This window comes from Penicillium digitatum, chromosome 1 (assembly GCF_016767815.1).
Source record: "Penicillium digitatum chromosome 1, complete sequence".
Classification (NCBI taxonomy): Eukaryota; Fungi; Ascomycota; class Eurotiomycetes; order Eurotiales; family Aspergillaceae; genus Penicillium; species Penicillium digitatum.
In genome coordinates, this window is record NC_089384.1 from 5,291,015 (window position 1) to 5,311,056 (window position 20,042).

The window sequence follows — 20,042 nt, forward strand, 5'->3', positions numbered from 1 at the left end:
CCAAATGGGCTGGTTTGCTGGGGCCCTCATTGCGGGTGATTGTGGCCATCGCGCCTCAAGCATTGAGTAAGTCCACCATCTAGCCCTGGAATTGTTTGACTGTTAAAAATTATCAAATGTTGCACACAGAAAAATAGGACCTTTGCCACCTTCTCTCCCTGTCTATCTATGGAACTAAGAAGGGGGACAATTATCTATCTAAAAGACATCTGAAAAGACTACCAAAAAAACGTCATCCAACAGCGAAGGCTGTGGCTGATGCCTCAAGGATGAAGCCGATGAATGGTACATTCATCCCAAGGGTGCCTTGCAACAATGTCAGAGCACGGGTGTCTTTGTTCTGCACCTCTCTTCAATGTTGCCCCATTGGGGAAACTCTTAGTATTGTTCTTCCCTTGTGGAATTAATTTGCGAAACCACATTCAAATAGCCCATCATGTCTATTTCTTGTCGATCTGTATCCTCCTCTGTCTTGCCTTGCTGCTACGCTACTATAGCCCGGCAAGGAGAACATCAACAGGTCATATCAGGCTTTCAATGTGACATTCGATCCTTTTGTCGATATGCTGTCCACACGCAAGACTTCCGATCAATATGAAACCAACAAAGAAAGTGTCTTCGAGGGCAATCCGGGTTGGACATCGCTGTTCGGATTCACGACTAGAAGACACCTCCCGACTCTCATATTCGGGTCTATCTTCGCCCTGGTTGCTAGTTTTGTCACACCTGCACTTGCAATCTTCCTTGGCAATGTGTTTGACTCTTTTACCTCTTTCGGTTCCGGTCACACTGATTCCAAAGGGCTTCATAGCCAAGTTATCACACACTGCTTTGGAATGATTGGACTGGGAGTAACGGGGTGGTTTTTGAACGGTGCATACTATGCTCTGTTCGTTGCATTCGGAGAAATGCAGGCCTCTGTTATTCGCAGCCAAGTGTTTCTAGAGTTGCTCAAACGCGATTTGGAGTGGTTCGAGGCCAAAAACGAAGGCTCCGGCGCTTTTCTGTCGGGAATTCAAGCGTAAGTTTGCCACTGTACTCGCCGAAATCTGATGTCTAACATCACAATGTCTTCAGACACATCCATGAAATGCAGATGGCAACATCGCAGCCACTTGGACTCGTACTGCAATACTCTTGCCGTTCACTAGCTTCACTAGGGCTGGGTTTCTACACATCATGGCGCCTCTCGCTGGTAACTCTTGCGGGTATTCCCATCTTCTCGGCAATTATCGGATTCCTCTCCTCCAAAATGAAATTTAGCATTACAGCACAGCAGGCTGAGCTTACCGAAGCTTCCAAGGTTGCCAACAATGCTATTACCAATATCGATACGGTCAAATTTCTCAATGGGCAGGCCTATGAGCATCGGAACTTTGCTGAGCGCATTGAGAGATCTGCTACACACTACCTTCGACAAGCTCGGTTGAATTCTCTGCAACTTGCTATCATCCGGTGGATGATGTTCGGGATGTTTGTCCAGGGATTCTGGTACGGCAGTTCGCTTGCACGCGCCGGTAAACTCACATCCGGAGAAGTTCTAAGAACTTTCTGGGCCTGCCTGACCGCAGCTCAGTCCATCGAGCAGGTATTGCCGCAGATGATCGTGATGGAAAAAGGAAAGGTCGCTGGTGTTGCCTTGAAATCGATTATACAGAGCGGGAGAAAAGACAAAATTGTGAGTGAGGTCAAAGGAACTCGGTATCCGGAACACTGTGAAGGTGATATCGAGGTCAAAAACGTGAGATGGAATCTCCCCATGGGGTATTATCCGGACACTGATTAACATTTACGAAGATATCATTTTCATATCTTAGCCAGCCTGACCAATGTGTACTCAAGCCGTCAAGCTTTTTCTTCCCCGCCGGAGAAACCACGTTCGTTATAGGTAAAAGCGGCTCTGGTAAAAGTACGCTCAGTCAACTGCTGATGCGGTTCTACTTGCCAACCTCAGGTGAAATCCAGATTGACCGCAATCCCATGGAAGAACTCGACGTCAACTGGATCCGCAATAACATCACCCTTTTAGAGCAAAAAAGCATTCTTTTCAATGAGTCTGTGCTCACGAACATCGCCTTCGGTCGTCAGGACCATGCAGCCGTCACTAAGCAAGATGTCAAAGCTCCCATCGAATTGGCCATGCTTGAGAACACAATCGACGGTCTCCCCAAAGGCATCAACACTTGCGTTGGCCCGGGTGGAAGCTTTTTGAGTGGTGGCCAAAGGCAGCGAGTCGCCATTGCCAGAGCGAAATTACGCGACACCCCAATTCTGATCCTGGATGAACCCACCAGCGCACTCGATCACACAAACCGAATTGCAGTGATGAAAGCGATCCGTGAGTGGCGGAAAGGAAAGACTACAATTATCATTACCCACGATATGTCACAAATCATGGAACACGATTTCCTGTACATCCTCGAGCAGGGTTCGATTGTGAACTCCGGCTACAGATATGCCGTCGAGGTCAGCCCGGGGAGCGAGAAGTATTTCCATACGAAAATCAACAGTCGTCTGGAAACCAAGTCCCCGAGCAAGAGGGCTCTGGATGACATGGAAATTCCATGGGGGAGCTCATCATCGGAGATTCTACACACCCTAAGACCCCCAACAGCTTTCCGCGGACATCGTCGGTCCAGAGCATCCTGGGCTCAAGGCCACATCCCCCCAAACTTTCACTCCGGCTCACTAGACTTAACGATGAGACGTAACTCGGAATATATGGTCAGAAATGGAGATATCCCCGGTTCGCCCTTTCAAGATTGGAGCCAACGTCGTTCTTTTACGACAAAAGGACCTGCCCCTCAGCAGGACTCGAACGAAGCAACTATTCAAATTCCCGTGGAAGAATTCGAAATGGTGCACATCGATGATCCGGGCTTGAAGTCAGACCAATGGTCCAATGAAAATACCGCGAAATATCCATCAGAAAGGCAGCGCAGTCGGCGATCGCATGGCCGCCGCAAGAAATCAAAAGAGCAGCACCTGCCAAAAGAAGGAATGACTCCGCTCTCTCAGATCATGGGCACCATTCTGTCAACTTTGACGATCAGACAGCGAATCATCCTCTTCCTGGGATTCGCTGCGGCACTGGCCCATGCAAGCGCAACCCCTATTTTCTCATATTGTCTGTCGCAGCTGTTCGGAACCTTCTATGCTGGAAACAACAGTGAACACCTAACAATGGTATGGTCGCTTGCTGTACTAGGAGTTTCTTTCGGAGATGGCCTTGCGTCCTATTTCATGCACTACTTCCTTGAGCTTTGCGGTGAGGCATGGATGGATTCCTTTAGGAAGAATGCCTTTGAACGCATTCTCGATCAACCACGGGTTTGGTTTGAGAAGGATAGTAACGGATCTCTCAGACTCACATCATCTCTCGATCAAAATGGAGAAGACATGCGAAATCTGCTAGGCCGATTCGCGGGGTTCGTGGTTGTTGCTGCAGCAATCACCGTTGTGGCAATCATCTGGAGCTTGATTGTTTGCTGGAAGTTGACACTCGTTGCTCTCTCCTGTGGACCCGTCATTTTTGTCATCACTCGAGGCTTCGAGGGAACAAATGGGTTATGGGAAAGACGATGCAATGATGCGAACGTTGTCGCCGCTGATGTCTTCACTGAGACCTTTTCAGAGATTCGTACCGTGAGAGCATTGACATTGGAAGGTCACTTCCATCGCAAACAAGCCAGTGCGATCGCTAGCTGCTTGTTGCTGGGGTTGAAACGTGCCATCTACACAGGCATGCTTTTCGGCATGGTCGAATCGACTGTCATATTTTCTAGCGGTACGATCGCTGATAATTTACTTGCTTGCTATTGTTCTGACGGTTTTGAACAGCTTTGATCTTCTACTATGGAGCAGTACTCGCGGCATCTCGCGAGTTCAGCGTGAACGATGTGATGACAGTATTCTCGATGCTACTTTTCAGCATTGGATACGCCGCTCAGCTTCTGTCATGGAGTAAGTAGGCCCTGAATCACTTCGAAGTACTCTGCCAACCCTTTTCTAGTTCCCCAAATCAACACCTCCCGTGAAATAGCCACGCAGCTTATTCGTCTTGCAAATCTCTCACATGATGGATCCCACGAGCACCTTGGCAGTTTGACGGTTTCCAAACTTACCCCCATCAAGCTCACCAACGTGAATTTCCAATATCCCTCGCGGCCAACCACATCTGTGTTGAAGAATGTCTCGATTTCTATCCCACCCAACTCCTGTACAGCGCTGGTAGGCCGATCCGGGTCTGGGAAATCCACAATTGCGTCCCTGTTATTATCGCTTTATGAAGCTCCGACCTCCGAAACTGGACAACCTACAGTGACACTCGGCGGCGCGGATATCCTTCGGCTTCATGTTCCTACCCTCCGCTCACAGATCTCCATCGTATCGCAACAACCAACTATTTTCCCCGGCACTATCCATGAAAATATCAGTTACGGGCTGGACCCGCATTCGGTTCTAGCCTCATCTCATAGTGTCCGAAATGCCGCTCAAGGAGCAGGGATTGATGATTTCATTTGCTCTCTCCCTCGTGGATATAACACTGTGATTGGAGATGGCGGAGTTGGTCTTTCCGGTGGCCAGAAACAGCGCGTGGTCATTGCAAGGGCTCTTTTGCGTCAACCTCAAATCCTGATTCTTGATGAAGCCACGTCCAGCTTGGATCCAGCGGGTGCGGAGATCGTGCGGCAGACAGTGCAGCAGCTGGTGGCCGTACATCAGGGGCTTACTGTCATCATTATCACGCACTCGAAGGAAATGATCGAGATTGCGAATCATGTCGTTGTTCTTGACCAAGGTGCTGTTGTAGAAGATGGACCCTATCGGGATCTGGTGAAAAATAATGGTGGCAAGTTGCATGCCTTGCTCAGTGACCCCGAAGAAGTCGGCAGTTAAAATTTTCTATCGTCTTCTTTGATCCATAGTCCTGATGTGCACATTTTTGCTCTCTTTTCGCTGGTCCTCCTGTATTTATCGGACAAAGTCAGTGCAAATGCGTCATCGTTATTATTAAGCATCAGTAGTCTTGAGTTAATCAGCAACACCACGTAAGGAGGTCACTACTATGGGTAATCAAGTGTGTTAAGGAGAACACCGACGTGGATGATGTGTTCGTTCAGATGGAGAGAAAAGCGGTAAAATCAAATCGACCAAAGACAAGTCCCGCTTAGGGGCTTCATCCCCCCCCCCCCCCCCCCCTCAACCTCTCAGCCTTATAAGCTTACATTGTACATAGCAAGCGCCCGTATCCAATTCACATATTCTTCACACCAACTAGAGTGACTATGTCAAAGCCCACTCTGATTTTCGCAGCGGGCGCATGGTACCCGCCCACCATATTCGACCCAATCATCAAGGAACTCGGCGACTACACCTGCCACAGTATCGTATTTCCCTCCATCCAGCAAGCCAGCTCAGTCGTCGAACTTGGACCCGACATCGAGGCCGTGAGATCTATCACTCAACAGGAGGCAGACACCGGCCATGACATCGTCATCATCGCGCACAGTTGGGCCGGACTACCAGTGAGCAGCGCGTTGGATGGACTGAGCAAGTCCGAGCGCGTAGCAGCCCACCAAAAGGGCGGTGTCGTCAAACTCATCTTCATCGCCGCTTTCCTACCTAACATTGGCGAGGGTTTGATCGGCGCGTTTGGTGGAAGGCCCCCGCCGTGGTATGTGCGCGATGTAAGTGGTCCACTGATTTCGATTGCAGAAGTGCAAATATATTCAGAGGACCACTAACAACTTATTCCAGGACGAAAAGGGAACTGTGAGTGCCAGCGATGCGCTCGTGCTGTTTTTTCATGATGTTGCCAACGGTGCGGAGTGGGTTAAGCTTCTCAAGCCACATTCGTGGGCAACTCAGAATGCCCCTGCTACCGGTGCAGCGTATGTGAACATTCCCTCCGCCTATCTTTTGACTGAAAATGATCGCGCGACTCCGTTGCCGGTTCAGCAGGTGCTGGTGGAGCGGGCTCGACGGAAGGGGGCGCAAATTGAAACTGAAAAAATTCAAACAGGACACACGCCATGGTTGGCCATGCCGGGTCAGGTGGTTAATTACATCAAGAATCATGCTAGGGAATCCGTAGAGGGAACTTCCTCTTCTTTGCAATGATGCAGGTCATTCAATTTGCAGATACCTTGGTCTCTTATGTAGTGTCAGGGATAAGAGGATAAAAACACAAAATCAATATTTGACCTATTTCAAACAATTCAAAAGAGATAACAACCACCAAGACTGAGGTATGTACAGTAGCATTTACAACTTACGACATGACCAAATGGCACCGAGACATACCTTCAAGTGTTGCTCTGCCTGTGCGACAGCTTATCGACAAAGCTCCTCAGCTCATGGAAGCGACTCGACTTCTTTCCATTCTCCACGGGCTGCCGGACTGGCGCAGCGGCGTTCTCGATAGCAGACTGCTTGGCAGAGTTACTGGGGCCACCACCAATAGTGACTGTTAAAAGCTTTGGATTGCCATCAAAAACACTGCCAGACTGATCGGAACCATCCTTGGGTGCAACATCATCATATGGGAACGCATATCCTCGGGAATCAATGCTCACAGAATGACAGATACGCGAGTAGTGGTTTGTCACGGGGTTCTTGTAGTAGTTGGAAACCGTCTCCCCATTCGGCTGGTTGCCATTGATCAACAAGGTTGAGCGATTGAACGCCGCCGCGAGACGAGCTGTAATGGCGTCTTTGGTGCCATTCCCCGACACAGCAAAAGACCCAGAACTATTGCTGAAGATGTCTCCAGTAGACGGCTTGGTATACGTGATGCCTGGGATTGAGAAGGACAAGAGACCGGAGGTTACTTTGGCAGTGACATCACCGGCGTTAGCCTGTGTGTTTACTGTCAAGGTATTTCTGGTGCTGTTTTCGTAGTAGGACCAGACTTGATTCACATAGCCTTCATAGTAACCTCGGAACAACGACTGATTGAGGGCTCGTCCCGTGTTCGGGGAAAGGGCTCGCAAGTTGACCCCGTTGCGCTGGATTATGAGCTTGTCCCAGCCGGCGCCATCCTTGTTGTTTTGCTCTCTGAGGGCATTACAGACTAGGTCGAGACCATTGGGTGGCAGACCCCTGACAGTCTGGGTTGCACCAGATCCGTTGGTTAGGGTCATGGCGATGGGCATCGACACGAAGTCGACGTAGCTGAGATTCGCATAAAGCTGGTAATGGTTCCAGGTGAATTCGCAAAAGGCCCACACCAGATTGTAGTTACGGTCCGACGGGTTGGATACCGAAGGCTCAACCAAGGCAGGTCCAGGATTCAGAAAGAAGGTCAACCTGTTGTCTCGCGCGAACCACAATCGGGCGCCGGCAAGGTGCGGAATAGTGATGGTGGTGGTACTACCAGAGGCACCCAGGGGAATCGCACAATCTTCGCTCAGGCTGGTCCCAGTGGCCGATGGTGAGGTCGGGTAGTAGGCTGTCTTGCCATCAGATCGCAGGAGGAAAAGCGCATTGTTATGATCAAGCGCCTGGCCTGTAATATAAGCATAGACCGTGTTCGAACCGGTGTTGTTCTTCAAAGCAAAGTTTAATGTTGCCATTTTGCCCGATCTCAGTGCCACAATGGGGTTGAAGAAGAATCCAGGTGGACTGAGGTCTTTGGATGATTGGCGCAGAAGCCCAATAAGAAAGCCGTATCAAGATCCACAAGGCTGCCGATGAGGGGTCTGAAGTTGTCGGTATTTTAGTTCGCAATGGGGGCCATTTTATATACTGTCGGTTGACATCCTTTGTTGGGTTCGTGCTAAACTCAAGGTATCAGGTAGGGCAGGGTGACCAGGACCCTGTGATGCAACGTGGTGATGACCTTCAGTGTTGCGCAGAGGGTGGCTTCGACCCCATTGGAGCGACTACCTGATTTGTCGGTCATAGTTCGGAGTAGGCTGGTCGTCACTGTCAACAACAGTATTTATCAATGCCGATCTAAGCCATGGCGGAACGGTAGGATCCTTCCGAATTTTCAGGTGATCCAATTCCCACCTGTTCATCTTGGCCTCTTTATGCGGGAGACAACTTCAAGAAGAAATATGTGGAACTTCGTAGATTTGGCGAATCGGCTGAATTCTTGACCTTCAAGGCAACCGACTTCCGGTGTCCCCGAGAACCTTGTTCTATCAAAGCGGAGGTGTAAGGGTTCCAACCTTCCACGATTGGCCATTGGGGTCAGCATCAGGTCATCCACGCCTTTTATCTTATTGGCGCCAATGCAACCATTTGATCTTTCTTTCCTGCCACGAGACCATCTCTAAGATGTCGCTCAGCTTTGCAAAGTAACCGAATTTGAAATGGCTGTATTGAAAAGTAAATCATATGACGATGGTAATTGTGGGGTTTCCAACCTTGAGGCTGAAGGAACCTCGCACCTTAGACGACCGAACGCCTAGGAGATTGATTTGCATCCTTCGAGGCCACTGGGTGAGGATTTTTTTTTAGAAAAAAAAGGATCCCAAGCTTAGTTTCACATTCACTCACATGCCCTTGTCTAGCAGTACCCCAAAACTGCAAAACGAGAGAAGAGATCCACGTGTTTTATCGTATGTCTTTAACTAGAAACCCCCCATCTGATGAACGTTCAACTTGGCTGGGCAAGGCGCGGCCCATTCCTGAGCAGGATCACATGTTGAGTTCTATCCTGATTTTTGAGAATCGAGTTAGAAGCACCCACGATTACCATTCACGTAGAGTTGTGTCTAGAACCTTTGCCAGGATCTACAAGTGGCGGTCTATCAAAGGTGGTGTGTGTACGACCAGGGCCAAAGGTCAAGTCACGATCACACAATTTGATTAGATCGTAATTGTATCAATGGCACCGATACTGTGGTTCACTAGAAAAGATAGCTGGCAGATTTGACTACCGTAGTGCCATATCGTTGCCAGCCTTCATGAGACATGCGCACTTTGTTCAGAGGCCCACAGTAGGCATCGCGGTCAAGTCTACTAGAACTACATGACAAGTATACTATCCAGAGCTGTAGCCCATGCAGATTGGCTTAATTTTTTGGGGGGGGCAATCTTAGCTTGAATTATCGTTGACAAATCGTCATCAGCATCAACATCAGCAGGGTGTTCCCAATTGTATGGCTACGAAGGCAAATTCTTTGGGCAGAGGGACATGGGACCAAAACAGATACTTTGGACCTCAAGGGCAAGGACATTCTCTGCCATCCTCGTCTCCGGTTGATCCAGCGGGAAACCAGGCATGCATGGGGAAACACAGTATTGTCCTTTTGAATAACCCAAAGCCATCGACAAAGTCGACTTGGAGCTGACATAAACATTTCACAGATAACACATCATAACCCCAAATTGCTGTTCAGAACAGAGACCAAAATGGGCGGAAAACGGGGGCCTACCAAATTGGATTGCCGACATCTTAGCATTGTCTGGTCTCAACGGGTTACGTTCAACCACATCACGGTGTGGCTGAGGACCAGACGAACCAGCTACTTTACAATGACGATTAAGCACCACCTACATCTATCTTGGATTTAGAGATATCGGAACCGTGAAGATGGACACAGGTTATCATACCCCTTGGCGTGGCACGGATCTCAACGGATATTGGCCGCGACGGCATAAAGCCGAGCAGCAAGATGGCACATTGAAGGGGCATCCGCTATCATTTAGATCAATATTTCCGAGAACTACCGAGACAAGCAGGTGGAGACAGATGATCGGAAAAGTCCGATCGTCGGTGAGTTCGGCCTGTACGGAGTACTTTGGCGAGAGGTGTTTCAGAATTGGCAAGGAGAGCTAAGAGAATTGTTTCAATCACCAACCCCCTTAAAAATTCGCATCTCACGATTTGGACCGAGGTCCACGAGAGTTATATTTTGGGGGGGGGAGTGACACCATCGCCTACGGCCCCTAATTAGCCATAACGGGGGAAATTAGACGATTGGCGATTGGGAAATTTCAGATGTCTCAGCACGATCTCATAAACCGGTTGGTCCCGAACGCAAGGGTGGATTCTATTTTTGTTCATCTATCCTTGCTGGAAAGGGACTCATGCTCTCTCACAAAAGTCAACGAAATCAATTATGGCAAAAACCCCCCCAAAAAAAAAAAAGAGTTGAGAGTTGAGAATAGTGAAGTGTTGGCGAAATGGGCAGGGTTCGGTTGGAAAGCAACTGATCGCTATGGAAACCCATAGTGAAGAGGAAATGATTGGTAGGCCATTGCAGACAACCGTTTCTAGCCAAGATCGACAATTTTTCTTCGTACGGACATAAAATTAGATAGTAAATTAGAAACAAGAAACCTGAAGCCCAGCCTCCAACGATTCATTGCTTGGCGCATAACATTAGCCACAGTTTTTGTAGGCCGCTTTGTCTATTTTCTCATTCCTCGACTCCTTTGAAATCCGGGGCTTTTTATTCCATGCCTTCCATTCAGGATTTCTAGGCCGAGTTGCCTGTTGAACATTATGTACATTCCACATAAACGTCAAAATGACACTCAAAAGAATGAAATATTCATTATCGTATGTGATTTTTGATCCGGTCGACCCTTGCCCCTACGCTAACCACGGATCAAGTGCGCCGTGAGCATCATCTTCGCAGTCGCACTCTGTGTGGGAATCTTCTTTTTACTTCGATATTTACGACAACAACACTACGAACCGAAGTACCTCCCGGGGAAATTCCTAAAGCGAAAATGGAAAGAATGGGGCACAGGGAGTGCATCGTACGGTCAAGTCCCGAATCAAACGAATGGCCAAAATACCTCGTATCATGGAGCTGGCACAGCACCGGAAATGCAGGCTACAGATGGCATCCGCCGCGATACCTCGATCCGTTCGATCATGACCCTACCCCCTTATTCTCAAAGTCCCAAGCCGACCGAGCAAGTCATCGCCCGAGAAGGTGAACGCGGAGGAATGGATATGGTCGTGGAGTACCCCGAGACCGCCGAAGAACAGGAAACGCGTCGTGAGGAACAAATGAACTTGATGTACCAGATTCGCCTGCAGCGCCGTCAGGAACTAGCCGATCGCGAGGCCCGCCGTCGGGAGCGACGCGAAGCCCGGGCGCGTGGGGATTCCGCCCGTCTTGACCAGCTAAATGCCGAAACTCGCGCTCGGACGGAACGTCGCCGTGCAGGAACCAACAGTGCAACCGACGCAACCGCCATTCTCGCTGAACATCAGGCGAGAGAGCGGGACCGACGCATCGCGAGTGTTAGCTATGCTGAACTTGGCCGTGTTCGCCACGATGGATCACGGCTTCGAGCCGACTCGCACAATTCCGACATCCACGATTCGGATAGCCGACCGCTGTTGCAAAGTGACGCGGTGAGCTCCACCGCGCAATCTTTTGAACCATCTAGCGCCGAGTCTCGAGGCCAGTCGGGTGCTCCATCATTTATGAGCGAATCACAGAATTTTACTGAGCTTGAACGGTTAACTCTGGCTCCAACCACGACACAAGGCTCAAGTCGACCACTATTGCCAACTGACGAGGGAGATTTGGGAACGCTCAACATGCCCCCACCTCCCGACTACGAGCACCTCGACTGGGGAGATGCTCCTGCGTATCAGAGTCCAACTACAGAACAGACTGAACAAGTGGGGCAACTCCCATCCATCGACCGTTTGCCTTCGATCCACGTCAATGTGCCCAGTCCCATGGCTGTGTCTCCCGTCACACCAACCCAACCGCAATCCCAGGGTCCCAACATCGATGGACCTCCAACACCGACAGAGCGGACGCCGGGAATCCGAATGGTGTCAGCAGAATCAACAACGTCAACAACCACCACCCGCGGTCCACCACCCACACTGCATGATTCGACCACCACTCCTGAAAGTAGCCAATGAGTGAACCCTACCGGGAACCACTCATAACATACCACTCGGCATGCGCACGATTCACGACCTGTATTAGCATTAGTCTCGGGGGCTCTAGTCCTTTTTTTTTCACTCGTTTATTTTCGTAATTTTTTTTCCCTCAGCGACCTTTCCATTTGATGTCATTTACTCGGCTAGCAAGGCGTTTTGAGTTTAGGTGGCAAGCAAAGAACATTGCTCTTTAAATAAATATGGGGTCCTTGCGATCAATGTATCTACAACATCCAATACATGAGGGAAATGGAGAGCCTTTATACACTTGACTTGTATTTACCAGTTCCTAGGCATGCACAGTCTGCCATGCCTCTCCAGTGCAGGTTGAATACCCATCCACGCATCGACATTCACAGCCGCGTCACACACCACCAAATCATGCGAATGCTGCTTGGTTTGCCAGGATGGAGACTTCTTGCCCGAAACAGCCGCCTGCATCGAGGAAACCGGCTATCGAGCCTGAGCTCAGACGATCGAGCATTTTGCTGTAGAATCGAAGACGGGGGAGACAGAAGAATAGGAAGCGCCGTGGATTGTTTTAGTATGAATGTGGTGATCTGCGGAATCGAAAAAGATGGAGCATGCACCAAGGACAGGACATGTCACTGTAATCCCGAAGACAAATCAGGCCGCTAACTAGCGTCTATATAGGGAACGGAAGCGTCGGAGAGATAATAATAAATATATATATATACTAAGAGGACTAAATAAAGCGTAATTAATTAAATAAGTATAGTCATGATATTTTCTAGATTCCCTATTTACTATAGATAAAATACCCTAAAACTACTAAATTTTTACATAACTTTTATATATCACGAGGTTAGTCGTGTTTACACCATTTGTCGTGCTATTGCACCGAACTAAAGGCCCAGTGCTGCTGTAGCACTGGTGCTATAGCACCGGTGCTGTGGGACTTGTCAAGGCCTGATAAGTAGGCCTGATAGCCTATTAAAGTAACCTATAGTTTTTAAATTCTGGTTTACATATTAAAAATGGGGGGGTTATTTTAAGTTATAAACTGGTTTTTCATAGAAAAGAAGGGTCTGTTACTATATAGAACGACTATATACTAGTCGTGGGGGGTTTTAGAAGTTATGTGACTTCCCTATTTGCTCCCAGTACTTTAGTCTAGCTAGTGCCTATAGATAGCTTCTCTCTTTCACCACGCATATAGAGATTTACAGTTTCATCTATAACTTCATTTGTAGACTGCATACCATCTCTCTCACTTTCACTTGTTTGAGTGACCGAATGATGTCCAACCGGCCACCTTCATCGGATTTTTGGGCGATGGCTTTGATCTGAGCAATTATGGAGTCCATATTGACACGAATTACAGAAGGAGATTTTCGGGTCGAAGACGGAAGCGAGGAAGAAAGACTAGTGGATGGCTTATTGTGAATTTTTTTTAGGGAAAAGAGGTTCCTATGTATACCTCGAGTCTCATGGAATCTCTCAGGGTTCCAACCGTAGATCCAATCTCCACGGAGGCCTCGGAACTTCCGCGAATTCGCCGGTCTTCCATTGATCAACTTCATGAACGACATCACGCCCACCTTTAACGCCCGCGAACTCAAGAAGCTGAAACAAACATTGCCTCCAACAATACCAGTGGCAGAGATGTATCGAGTCGAGAAAGAGCGTTCTAGATCTTCACCGCTCGCGACCTGTATTTTGCCACTTTTGTCGATCGAGGAAGCTGAAGTGCAATCGGCAATTCCCTTGCTCTAACTGCACTAGTCGGGACAAAACCTGTCAGCTCTATCCTAGTACAAATCTGCCTGTCGGTCCTCGGCATCAGGCTAGTCAATTGCCCAGCAATGACAATACAGATGTACTAGCCCGCTTACGGAGGCTGGAAGAGATAGTGATTATCAATGGACCAGCGTCTAGTCCCCTGGGACAAGATAATACCCAGGCTTTGTCACTCCCTTCTCTCCTTGCCCCGACTCCCAGACAATCATGCGTGGTTCAGGAAGAACAGTCATCTGCAAACGGCTACGACTTGGTTGGATCGCGAGATCACATCGTCAGGCTTACTGGTAGGCCTACCTTGATAGAACCAAATTATGGGAAATAGGCCGCTGACAATAGGTTACAGGGTAATCTTTTGAATCATGACATTGAATTCAGAATCTGCCCCATGCGTGATGCTGTGGGGCATCAACCAACGACATGTCAAGGCCAGTCCACGAAGAGATGCACTTGGCTGCCACTCCACGACGAAGCGAAAATAATGGTGGAAAAGTACATCGCAGAGATCACCTTTCTCCACCATGTAGTGTACATTCCCTCGCTACTTGCCATAGTTGATAAACTCTATTGTGACCTGAAAGAAAGTGTCAAACCTCAAATATGGCCCCCCTAGGCCATATACAGGAACCCTGGTTTTTGTTATGGTCTAGTGGAAAAGTACGCTGTATTTCGTTCAACAGAAAGCAAGCCGGTCAAGATTGGGTACGTTTCAGTGCTCCTCAGCATTCTCGCCAGAACCACGTCCTTTTAGACTAAACGCGACATGTGCAACCCCATCTTTGCGACTGCTGAAGAAGCAGTTGCACAGTCTATACAGTGGATGAGAATTGCGATGGAGGTGATTGACATCTCGCGTTACAAACACCTCGAGTCAATACAGGACATCCAAGCGATGATCATCATGGTATTTGTGACAGCCAATATCGTGGGAATTACAACCCAAGCCCGGCATATAGTTTCTACTGCCATCTCATCTGCAAGAGAGCTATCCTTACACCGGATCGACTATCCACACAATACCAGTTTCGACATACCTTCGCCATCGTCTGTAAAAGCAGAGATCTGTAGAAGGATGTGGTGATGTCTTGTGGCTACTGATTGGTAAGTTTTCCTCCTCCCTTTTCCCTTCTTGTCAGAACATGAGCTCATTCGGTAACAGGCAGATGTCGCAAATACCTAGGCCACAGAGGGGCACCTATTCAATTTATCTGCACCACATGACGACCAACAAAACTAGCTATATGAATGATGAAGATATTGTAGACGGGATGGTTGGAGTTGGAAAGCCGCTCACCCATCCCACATCGATGTCGTACTATCTCCAGCGGATTCGACTGGGTGAGTTTTGCCGAGAGATCACAGATTGGGCCCCCGTTTGGAATGGCCGATCCAGGAGGCCCAGACTATGAGCACACGAAACAGATTGACGGCAAGATTTGTAAATTTGCTGAGAGCCTACCCTCGTTCTTTTCGTTGACCTATATGTCGGAGGAGCTGCCAAAAGCCGATCCGAGAAGATCTCCCGGAATTATCATACAACGCTAGATCATCAATTTCCTACTGCATTTGCAAAGGTGCAATCTTCACTTGTCTTGCTTGTCGCGAGTGTCTAAGGATCCTGCATACGACTACTCACGGAAAGCATGCCTGGAAGCTGCTCGAATGGTGATCAAAACCGAGCGCCAACTCTCGGTTGAGATGATCCCCTTTGTTGCGGCGCGACTGAAAATCCCAGGCTTGCTGCATTGCGTCTATGTAGTGCAAGTAGTGGCTCAATGAGCGGTCTCAGCATGGATCCGAGCTAGGATTTGAAGTCCGGGACACTATGACGCATGGTATGTCAGCTGTTTTTAGTCCTTATTTGTGCAACTGATTCGCGCGTTGAACTCCCACTCGGCTATTCAGCCACTTTCCCATTAGGACCGACATCACACGTCCGGTTAAACTTCGCGGGCATACAATACTAACAGGCGAAGGCGATCAGCCTAACGGTGAAGAAAGCCATCCCGTACGCTACAATCTATGTTAAGTAGAGCGGGACCTATGAAGTCAGGGGCTTACTATGTATTGCAAGTCCGGTAAATTAATCTTCAACCTGTCCAGCGTATCTAAATCCATGTCATGATGTTCAAAATCAATCAAATGCGCCTTTTTAGAGGGTAGCGAGGCCGCTTTGTGATCGATGTGCTTGCTTAGGAAATAGGGAAATCTCTGGCCTGGTTCCTCTACACACTCTAGCTTTTCCCCTGCATAAGGACACTGCCTCTTGTGTCAGTTCGTTCAATGATTTTTTCTGGATCAGATCATCGATCTACGGACTCTGTATTTCACTAGGTATATCATACAACGGTTCACAGGTGTTTACATGATAGGATCAATAAGGCTCTAGAATCTTACGTTGGGAGCCTTTTGAGCGACGATCGTCTCTGTCATGTATTCCAATTTACACGCGTCGTGGAGTATTGCACATATCCAGTTGAGGAGACTTGGCTGTACTGAATAGCATATATAGTGCAAAATAGCATGATGTGGGTATAATTTCTACAATGAGAGTTAGCAAAAGGACCATGGATGAGCGACATGGAAACAATCGACTGTTGTTGGCCGGGTCCAATTCGGGAGTTCCACTTCCACATTGTTCAATAATGATGAATAGCCGGCTTCATACCTGATATCATCTGATCTAATCTCTTTTTGTCTTCTTCTCATTTTCATCTTTCATCATACTTATGAGAGTGCTTTATGTTTCAAGTCTCTACCCGTGTTGGTTACACCATTCACAGTCATTGTACAAAGACCTGATCCTTTAGATGTACAATTTTGCCTCAGCTACCTGGCCACTCCAAAGGATATGATGCATGTAGGAGACACAGCATGTAAAAGAATTCAAGTCAGAGATTTGTCAATTACCATGGCTATTCCGATCAAATCATAGTTTGTTTTTCTTGTCTTGTTTATTGTCCTTGACAATTCACTATCGAGGTAGAATTCCAAGGTTTCCAAGTAGCTACATTACATGAGCAGCCTAGAATCAAATACGTGGACAAGACTTTTTATCTGATATATAATAAATCAGCTGCAAGATCAGAAGCTGAAGGATTAGCAGCTTGACCCTAATATACCCCCGACTACCTGATAACAACAATGGGCTCTACTTGAATGATCGGAACCTCTCGAGGGACTCACACAGTGATCTACGGGAAACTGCATGGACTGTAAAAATCAAGTCCATATTCCCTTATATGCCCAGCCAGTAACCATTGTCTGTGTCTTCAGATCATGTTTTTAACTGGAGGAATAAACGTCCTCCTGTAGTCCATCTTGCTCCACATCTCTATCAATTGGAATTCTGTTCGAGATGACGTTGTGTGTGTTGTTACGCATCTCGCTCCGGCTGGTTCGGACCTACTGTGGTCTACTCTCCGGGACCATGGTATTGGTCTATCGGAGATCTTCCCCACGGTCAACTTGAATGGCTGATAGCGTCTAGTTTCTATTGTTTCTTGATGCTTTCATATCGGGGAATTTTGCCGGTCATCTGTACCCTGCTGTTATATTTTCCGTTGATTCGTTTGGAGCTTGAACCCCACCCTTGTCTTATAAAGATGCATCTTCCCCCCAAACCCTTGTTATCTCAACTAAAGCTATCTCTACCATCACAACGCTACAAATAGATATTGTCAGATCGTCCAGTTCTTCACGATTTCTTCAAAAGGGGCCGTTGTGTTCATTCGACCACGGATCAACCTATTCACATACGCTACATAGCAAGGATGAGGAAGTTCATTGCCCTCGCTGCCTTTAGTGCCGGCTCTAACGCCCTTGTGAGCCGCACGGATAGCTGCTGCTTCCACCTCACCTCTTCCGGCGGTGCTTCCGGTCAATTGGGCCAGCTTGGTGATGGCCAGAACCGCATTGGCGACAATAGTCTGCAACCCGCACAGTACTGTATCGATGCCAATGGTAGCATCACCGATTCCAAGGGCCGTGGATGTATCCTTACACGTAAGTAAACCATTCCATCTCCCTATATATCCACTACCAATGGATGTACATCTGACTATATAACAGCTCCCACCACTCAACTTCAGTGTGACGAGGGTGTGGCTGCTACCCCCGGTTTTTCGATCAACGCCCAGGGTAAACTTCAGTTCCAAAATAGCCCAGGCTTCGTTGCATGTGCCACGGGCCAGAATGGTGGTCTGAATATCTACACGACTCCTAACAAGATGGATGTCACTGGCTGCGTGAACGTGGACATGTCTGCCGATTCCTGCTCGGGCACTGGTTCCGGCCTCGGTGGCCTTGCTCCGGGCCCTGCTCCTGCTCCTGGCGGCGGTGCTCCTGGTCCTGGCCCTGCTCCGGGTCCTGGTCCTGGTCCTGGTCCTGCTCCGGGTCCTGCTCCGGGTCCTGGTCCTGCTCCTGGCGGCGGTGCTCCTGGTCCTGCTCCTGGCGGCGGTGCTCCTGGTCCTGGCCCTGCTCCGGGTCCTGCTCCTGCTCCTGGTCCTGGTCCTGCTCCTGGCGGCGGTGCTCCTGGTCCTGGCCCTGCTCCGGGTCCTGGTCCTGGTCCTGGTCCTGCTCCGGGTCCTGCTCCGGGTCCTGGTCCTGCTCCTGGCGGCGGTGCTCCTGGTCCTGCTCCTGGCGGCGGTGCTCCTGGTCCTGGCCCTGCTCCGGGTCCTGGTCCTGGTCCTGGTCCTGCTCCGGGTCCTGCTCCGGGTCCTGGTCCTGCTCCTGGCGGCGGTGCTCCTGGTCCTGCTCCTGGCGGCGGTGCTCCTGGTCCTGGCCCTGCTCCGGGTCCTGCTCCTGCTCCTGGTCCTGGTCCTGCTCCTGGCGGCGGTGCTCCTGGTCCTGGCCCTGCTCCGGGTCCTGGTCCTGGTCCTGGTCCTGCTCCGGGTCCTGCTCCGGGTCCTGGTCCTGCTCCTGGCGGCGGTGCTCCTGGTCCTGGCCCTGCTCCGGGTCCTGGTTCTACTCATACAGCCACGACCACCATCACTGTCACTGACTGTACCTGCCCTACTTCCGGCGCTCCTAGTGCCCCCGGGGCTCCTGGTGGCGGTCAAATTGGTCCTAAGCCTCCCGGCCCTATTGGTGGTGGTGGAGGGGGAGGAGCGCCGCAGCCTCCCGCTCCTGTTGGTGGTGGTGGAGGTGGAGGAGCGCCGCAGCCTCCCGCTCCTGTTGGTGGTGGTGGAGGGGGAGGAGCGCCGCAGCCTCCCGCTCCTGTTGGTGGTGGTGGAGGTGGTGGAGCGCCGCAGCCTCCCGCTCCTGTTGGTGGTGGTGGAGGTGGTGGAGCGCTGCAGCCCTCTGCTAGCATGCCTGCCCCATCTGGCGGCGCTGGCGTCAAACCTTCTGTTACACAACCCGCTCCCGGCGGTGGTGCTACGCAGCCTGGTATCTCTGTTAGTGTACCTCCTCTCACCGGCGGTGGTAGTACGCGCCCTGGTGGCTCTGCTAGCGTGCCTACCCTCATTGGCAGCCCGCAACCCTCTAGGTCGGCTTCCGTTCCCCTCACCACTGGCCCTCATGCCACTGGCTCCACCAGTGCAGCTGTCCCTACTAGCGCCTCAGCCACTGGATCCAACGGTGCTTGTCCCACTACCCTCTCGGGTACTACCCTCTCCGGTAACTACGAGATCCCCCACCTCATAGTTCCCGTCGACTCGTCCTCGCCCGGCACCGCTGCAGGAAGTGGACTTAACGGCACCGTGAGCTCGACTATTTCGACCGTGTTCAACTTTGACATACCAAACGCCGATTCTGGAAAGACCTGTAGCCTCATTTTCCTCTTCCCTAAGCTTGAGGATCTCGAGACCTCGTCATTCAGCTTTAGTGGTGATGGAAAGATTGGCTTCGCTGGGCTCTCTTCCACCGCCGACTCCCTGACATCCTTCAGCAACGTACCCTCGGTGGCCAAGGACCTCGGTGTTATCACCGTCTCCCCCGGCAACTCATACGTTGTCTCCACCTTCTCTTGCCCGGCTGGCCAGGCTGTCGCCTATCAGATGAAGAACGCTGGCAGCACTGACTTGAACTTCTTCGAGGACTGGAACCCTTCTCCGTAAGCTTCCATCCACTTTCCCTTTTACCTGTATATCAGCTAACAGCACTTGCAGCCTCGGTCTCTTCATCACTACTTGCTAAATAAGGAATGTCTGTCCAAACTGGCAGTTGTTTGCGGCTATGGACATGTGACTTCTACGGCCGTTTTTGATGCCTTGTAAACTTCCATTGATGTCTCCCTCACGTCGTTATGTATTTTCTGGTTTTCTGTTCATTTTTTTGGATCCGGTGTCCATACGGAAGTCATCATCCTCAAAAGCCGACTGTCTATTTGGTGGATCGGAAGACATAGTCATATATGATTGATGTTGAATGCACAACGTTCCTTCAGCTTGCGTGATAGTATCTA

The 20,042-nt window shown here is 49.7% G+C and overlaps 6 protein-coding genes across 6 annotated transcripts; 5 read left to right on the top strand and 1 right to left on the bottom strand.

Moving 5' to 3' along the window:
* Positions 1–563: 563 nt before the first annotated feature.
* Positions 564–4,899, top strand: Pdw03_4163 (ABC a-pheromone efflux pump AtrD; the record flags this gene model as incomplete). Its single annotated transcript, XM_066100676.1, has 5 exons — positions 564–1,021; positions 1,078–1,741; positions 1,798–3,787; positions 3,841–3,963; positions 4,013–4,899. 5 exons carry the CDS (start codon positions 564–566, stop codon positions 4,897–4,899), a joined length of 4,122 nt encoding a protein of 1,373 aa, XP_065956076.1.
* A 389-nt stretch (positions 4,900–5,288) lies between these two features.
* Positions 5,289–6,123, top strand: Pdw03_4164 (Cyclic AMP-dependent chloride channel; the record flags this gene model as incomplete). Its single annotated transcript, XM_014675949.1, has 2 exons — positions 5,289–5,690; positions 5,761–6,123. 2 exons carry the CDS (start codon positions 5,289–5,291, stop codon positions 6,121–6,123), a joined length of 765 nt encoding a protein of 254 aa, XP_014531435.1.
* Positions 6,124–6,308: 185 nt separating this feature from the next.
* On the bottom strand, positions 6,309–7,577 carry Pdw03_4165 (Glucan endo-1,3-beta-glucosidase, putative; the record flags this gene model as incomplete). The annotated part of the gene is made up of 1 exon (XM_014675948.1): positions 6,309–7,577. One exon carries the CDS (start codon positions 7,575–7,577, stop codon positions 6,309–6,311), a length of 1,269 nt encoding a protein of 422 aa, XP_014531434.1.
* Positions 7,578–10,462: 2,885 nt separating this feature from the next.
* Pdw03_4166 (Meiotically up-regulated protein) lies at positions 10,463–11,854 on the top strand (the record flags this gene model as incomplete). The annotated part of the gene is made up of 2 exons (XM_014675947.2): positions 10,463–10,519; positions 10,574–11,854. The coding sequence occupies 2 exons, from the start codon at positions 10,463–10,465 to the stop codon at positions 11,852–11,854; spliced, it is 1,338 nt and encodes a 445-aa protein (XP_014531433.2).
* Positions 11,855–14,399: 2,545 nt separating this feature from the next.
* Positions 14,400–14,857, top strand: Pdw03_4167 (Fungal transcriptional regulatory protein, N-terminal; the record flags this gene model as incomplete). The annotated part of the gene is made up of 3 exons (XM_066100677.1): positions 14,400–14,540; positions 14,695–14,737; positions 14,796–14,857. The coding sequence occupies 3 exons, from the start codon at positions 14,400–14,402 to the stop codon at positions 14,855–14,857; spliced, it is 246 nt and encodes an 81-aa protein (XP_065956077.1).
* Positions 14,858–17,409: 2,552 nt separating this feature from the next.
* On the top strand, positions 17,410–19,774 carry Pdw03_4168 (GPI anchored cell wall protein; the record flags this gene model as incomplete). The annotated part of the gene is made up of 3 exons (XM_066100678.1): positions 17,410–17,641; positions 17,708–19,691; positions 19,747–19,774. 3 exons carry the CDS (start codon positions 17,410–17,412, stop codon positions 19,772–19,774), a joined length of 2,244 nt encoding a protein of 747 aa, XP_065956078.1.
* Between the last annotated feature and the right edge of the window lie 268 nt (positions 19,775–20,042).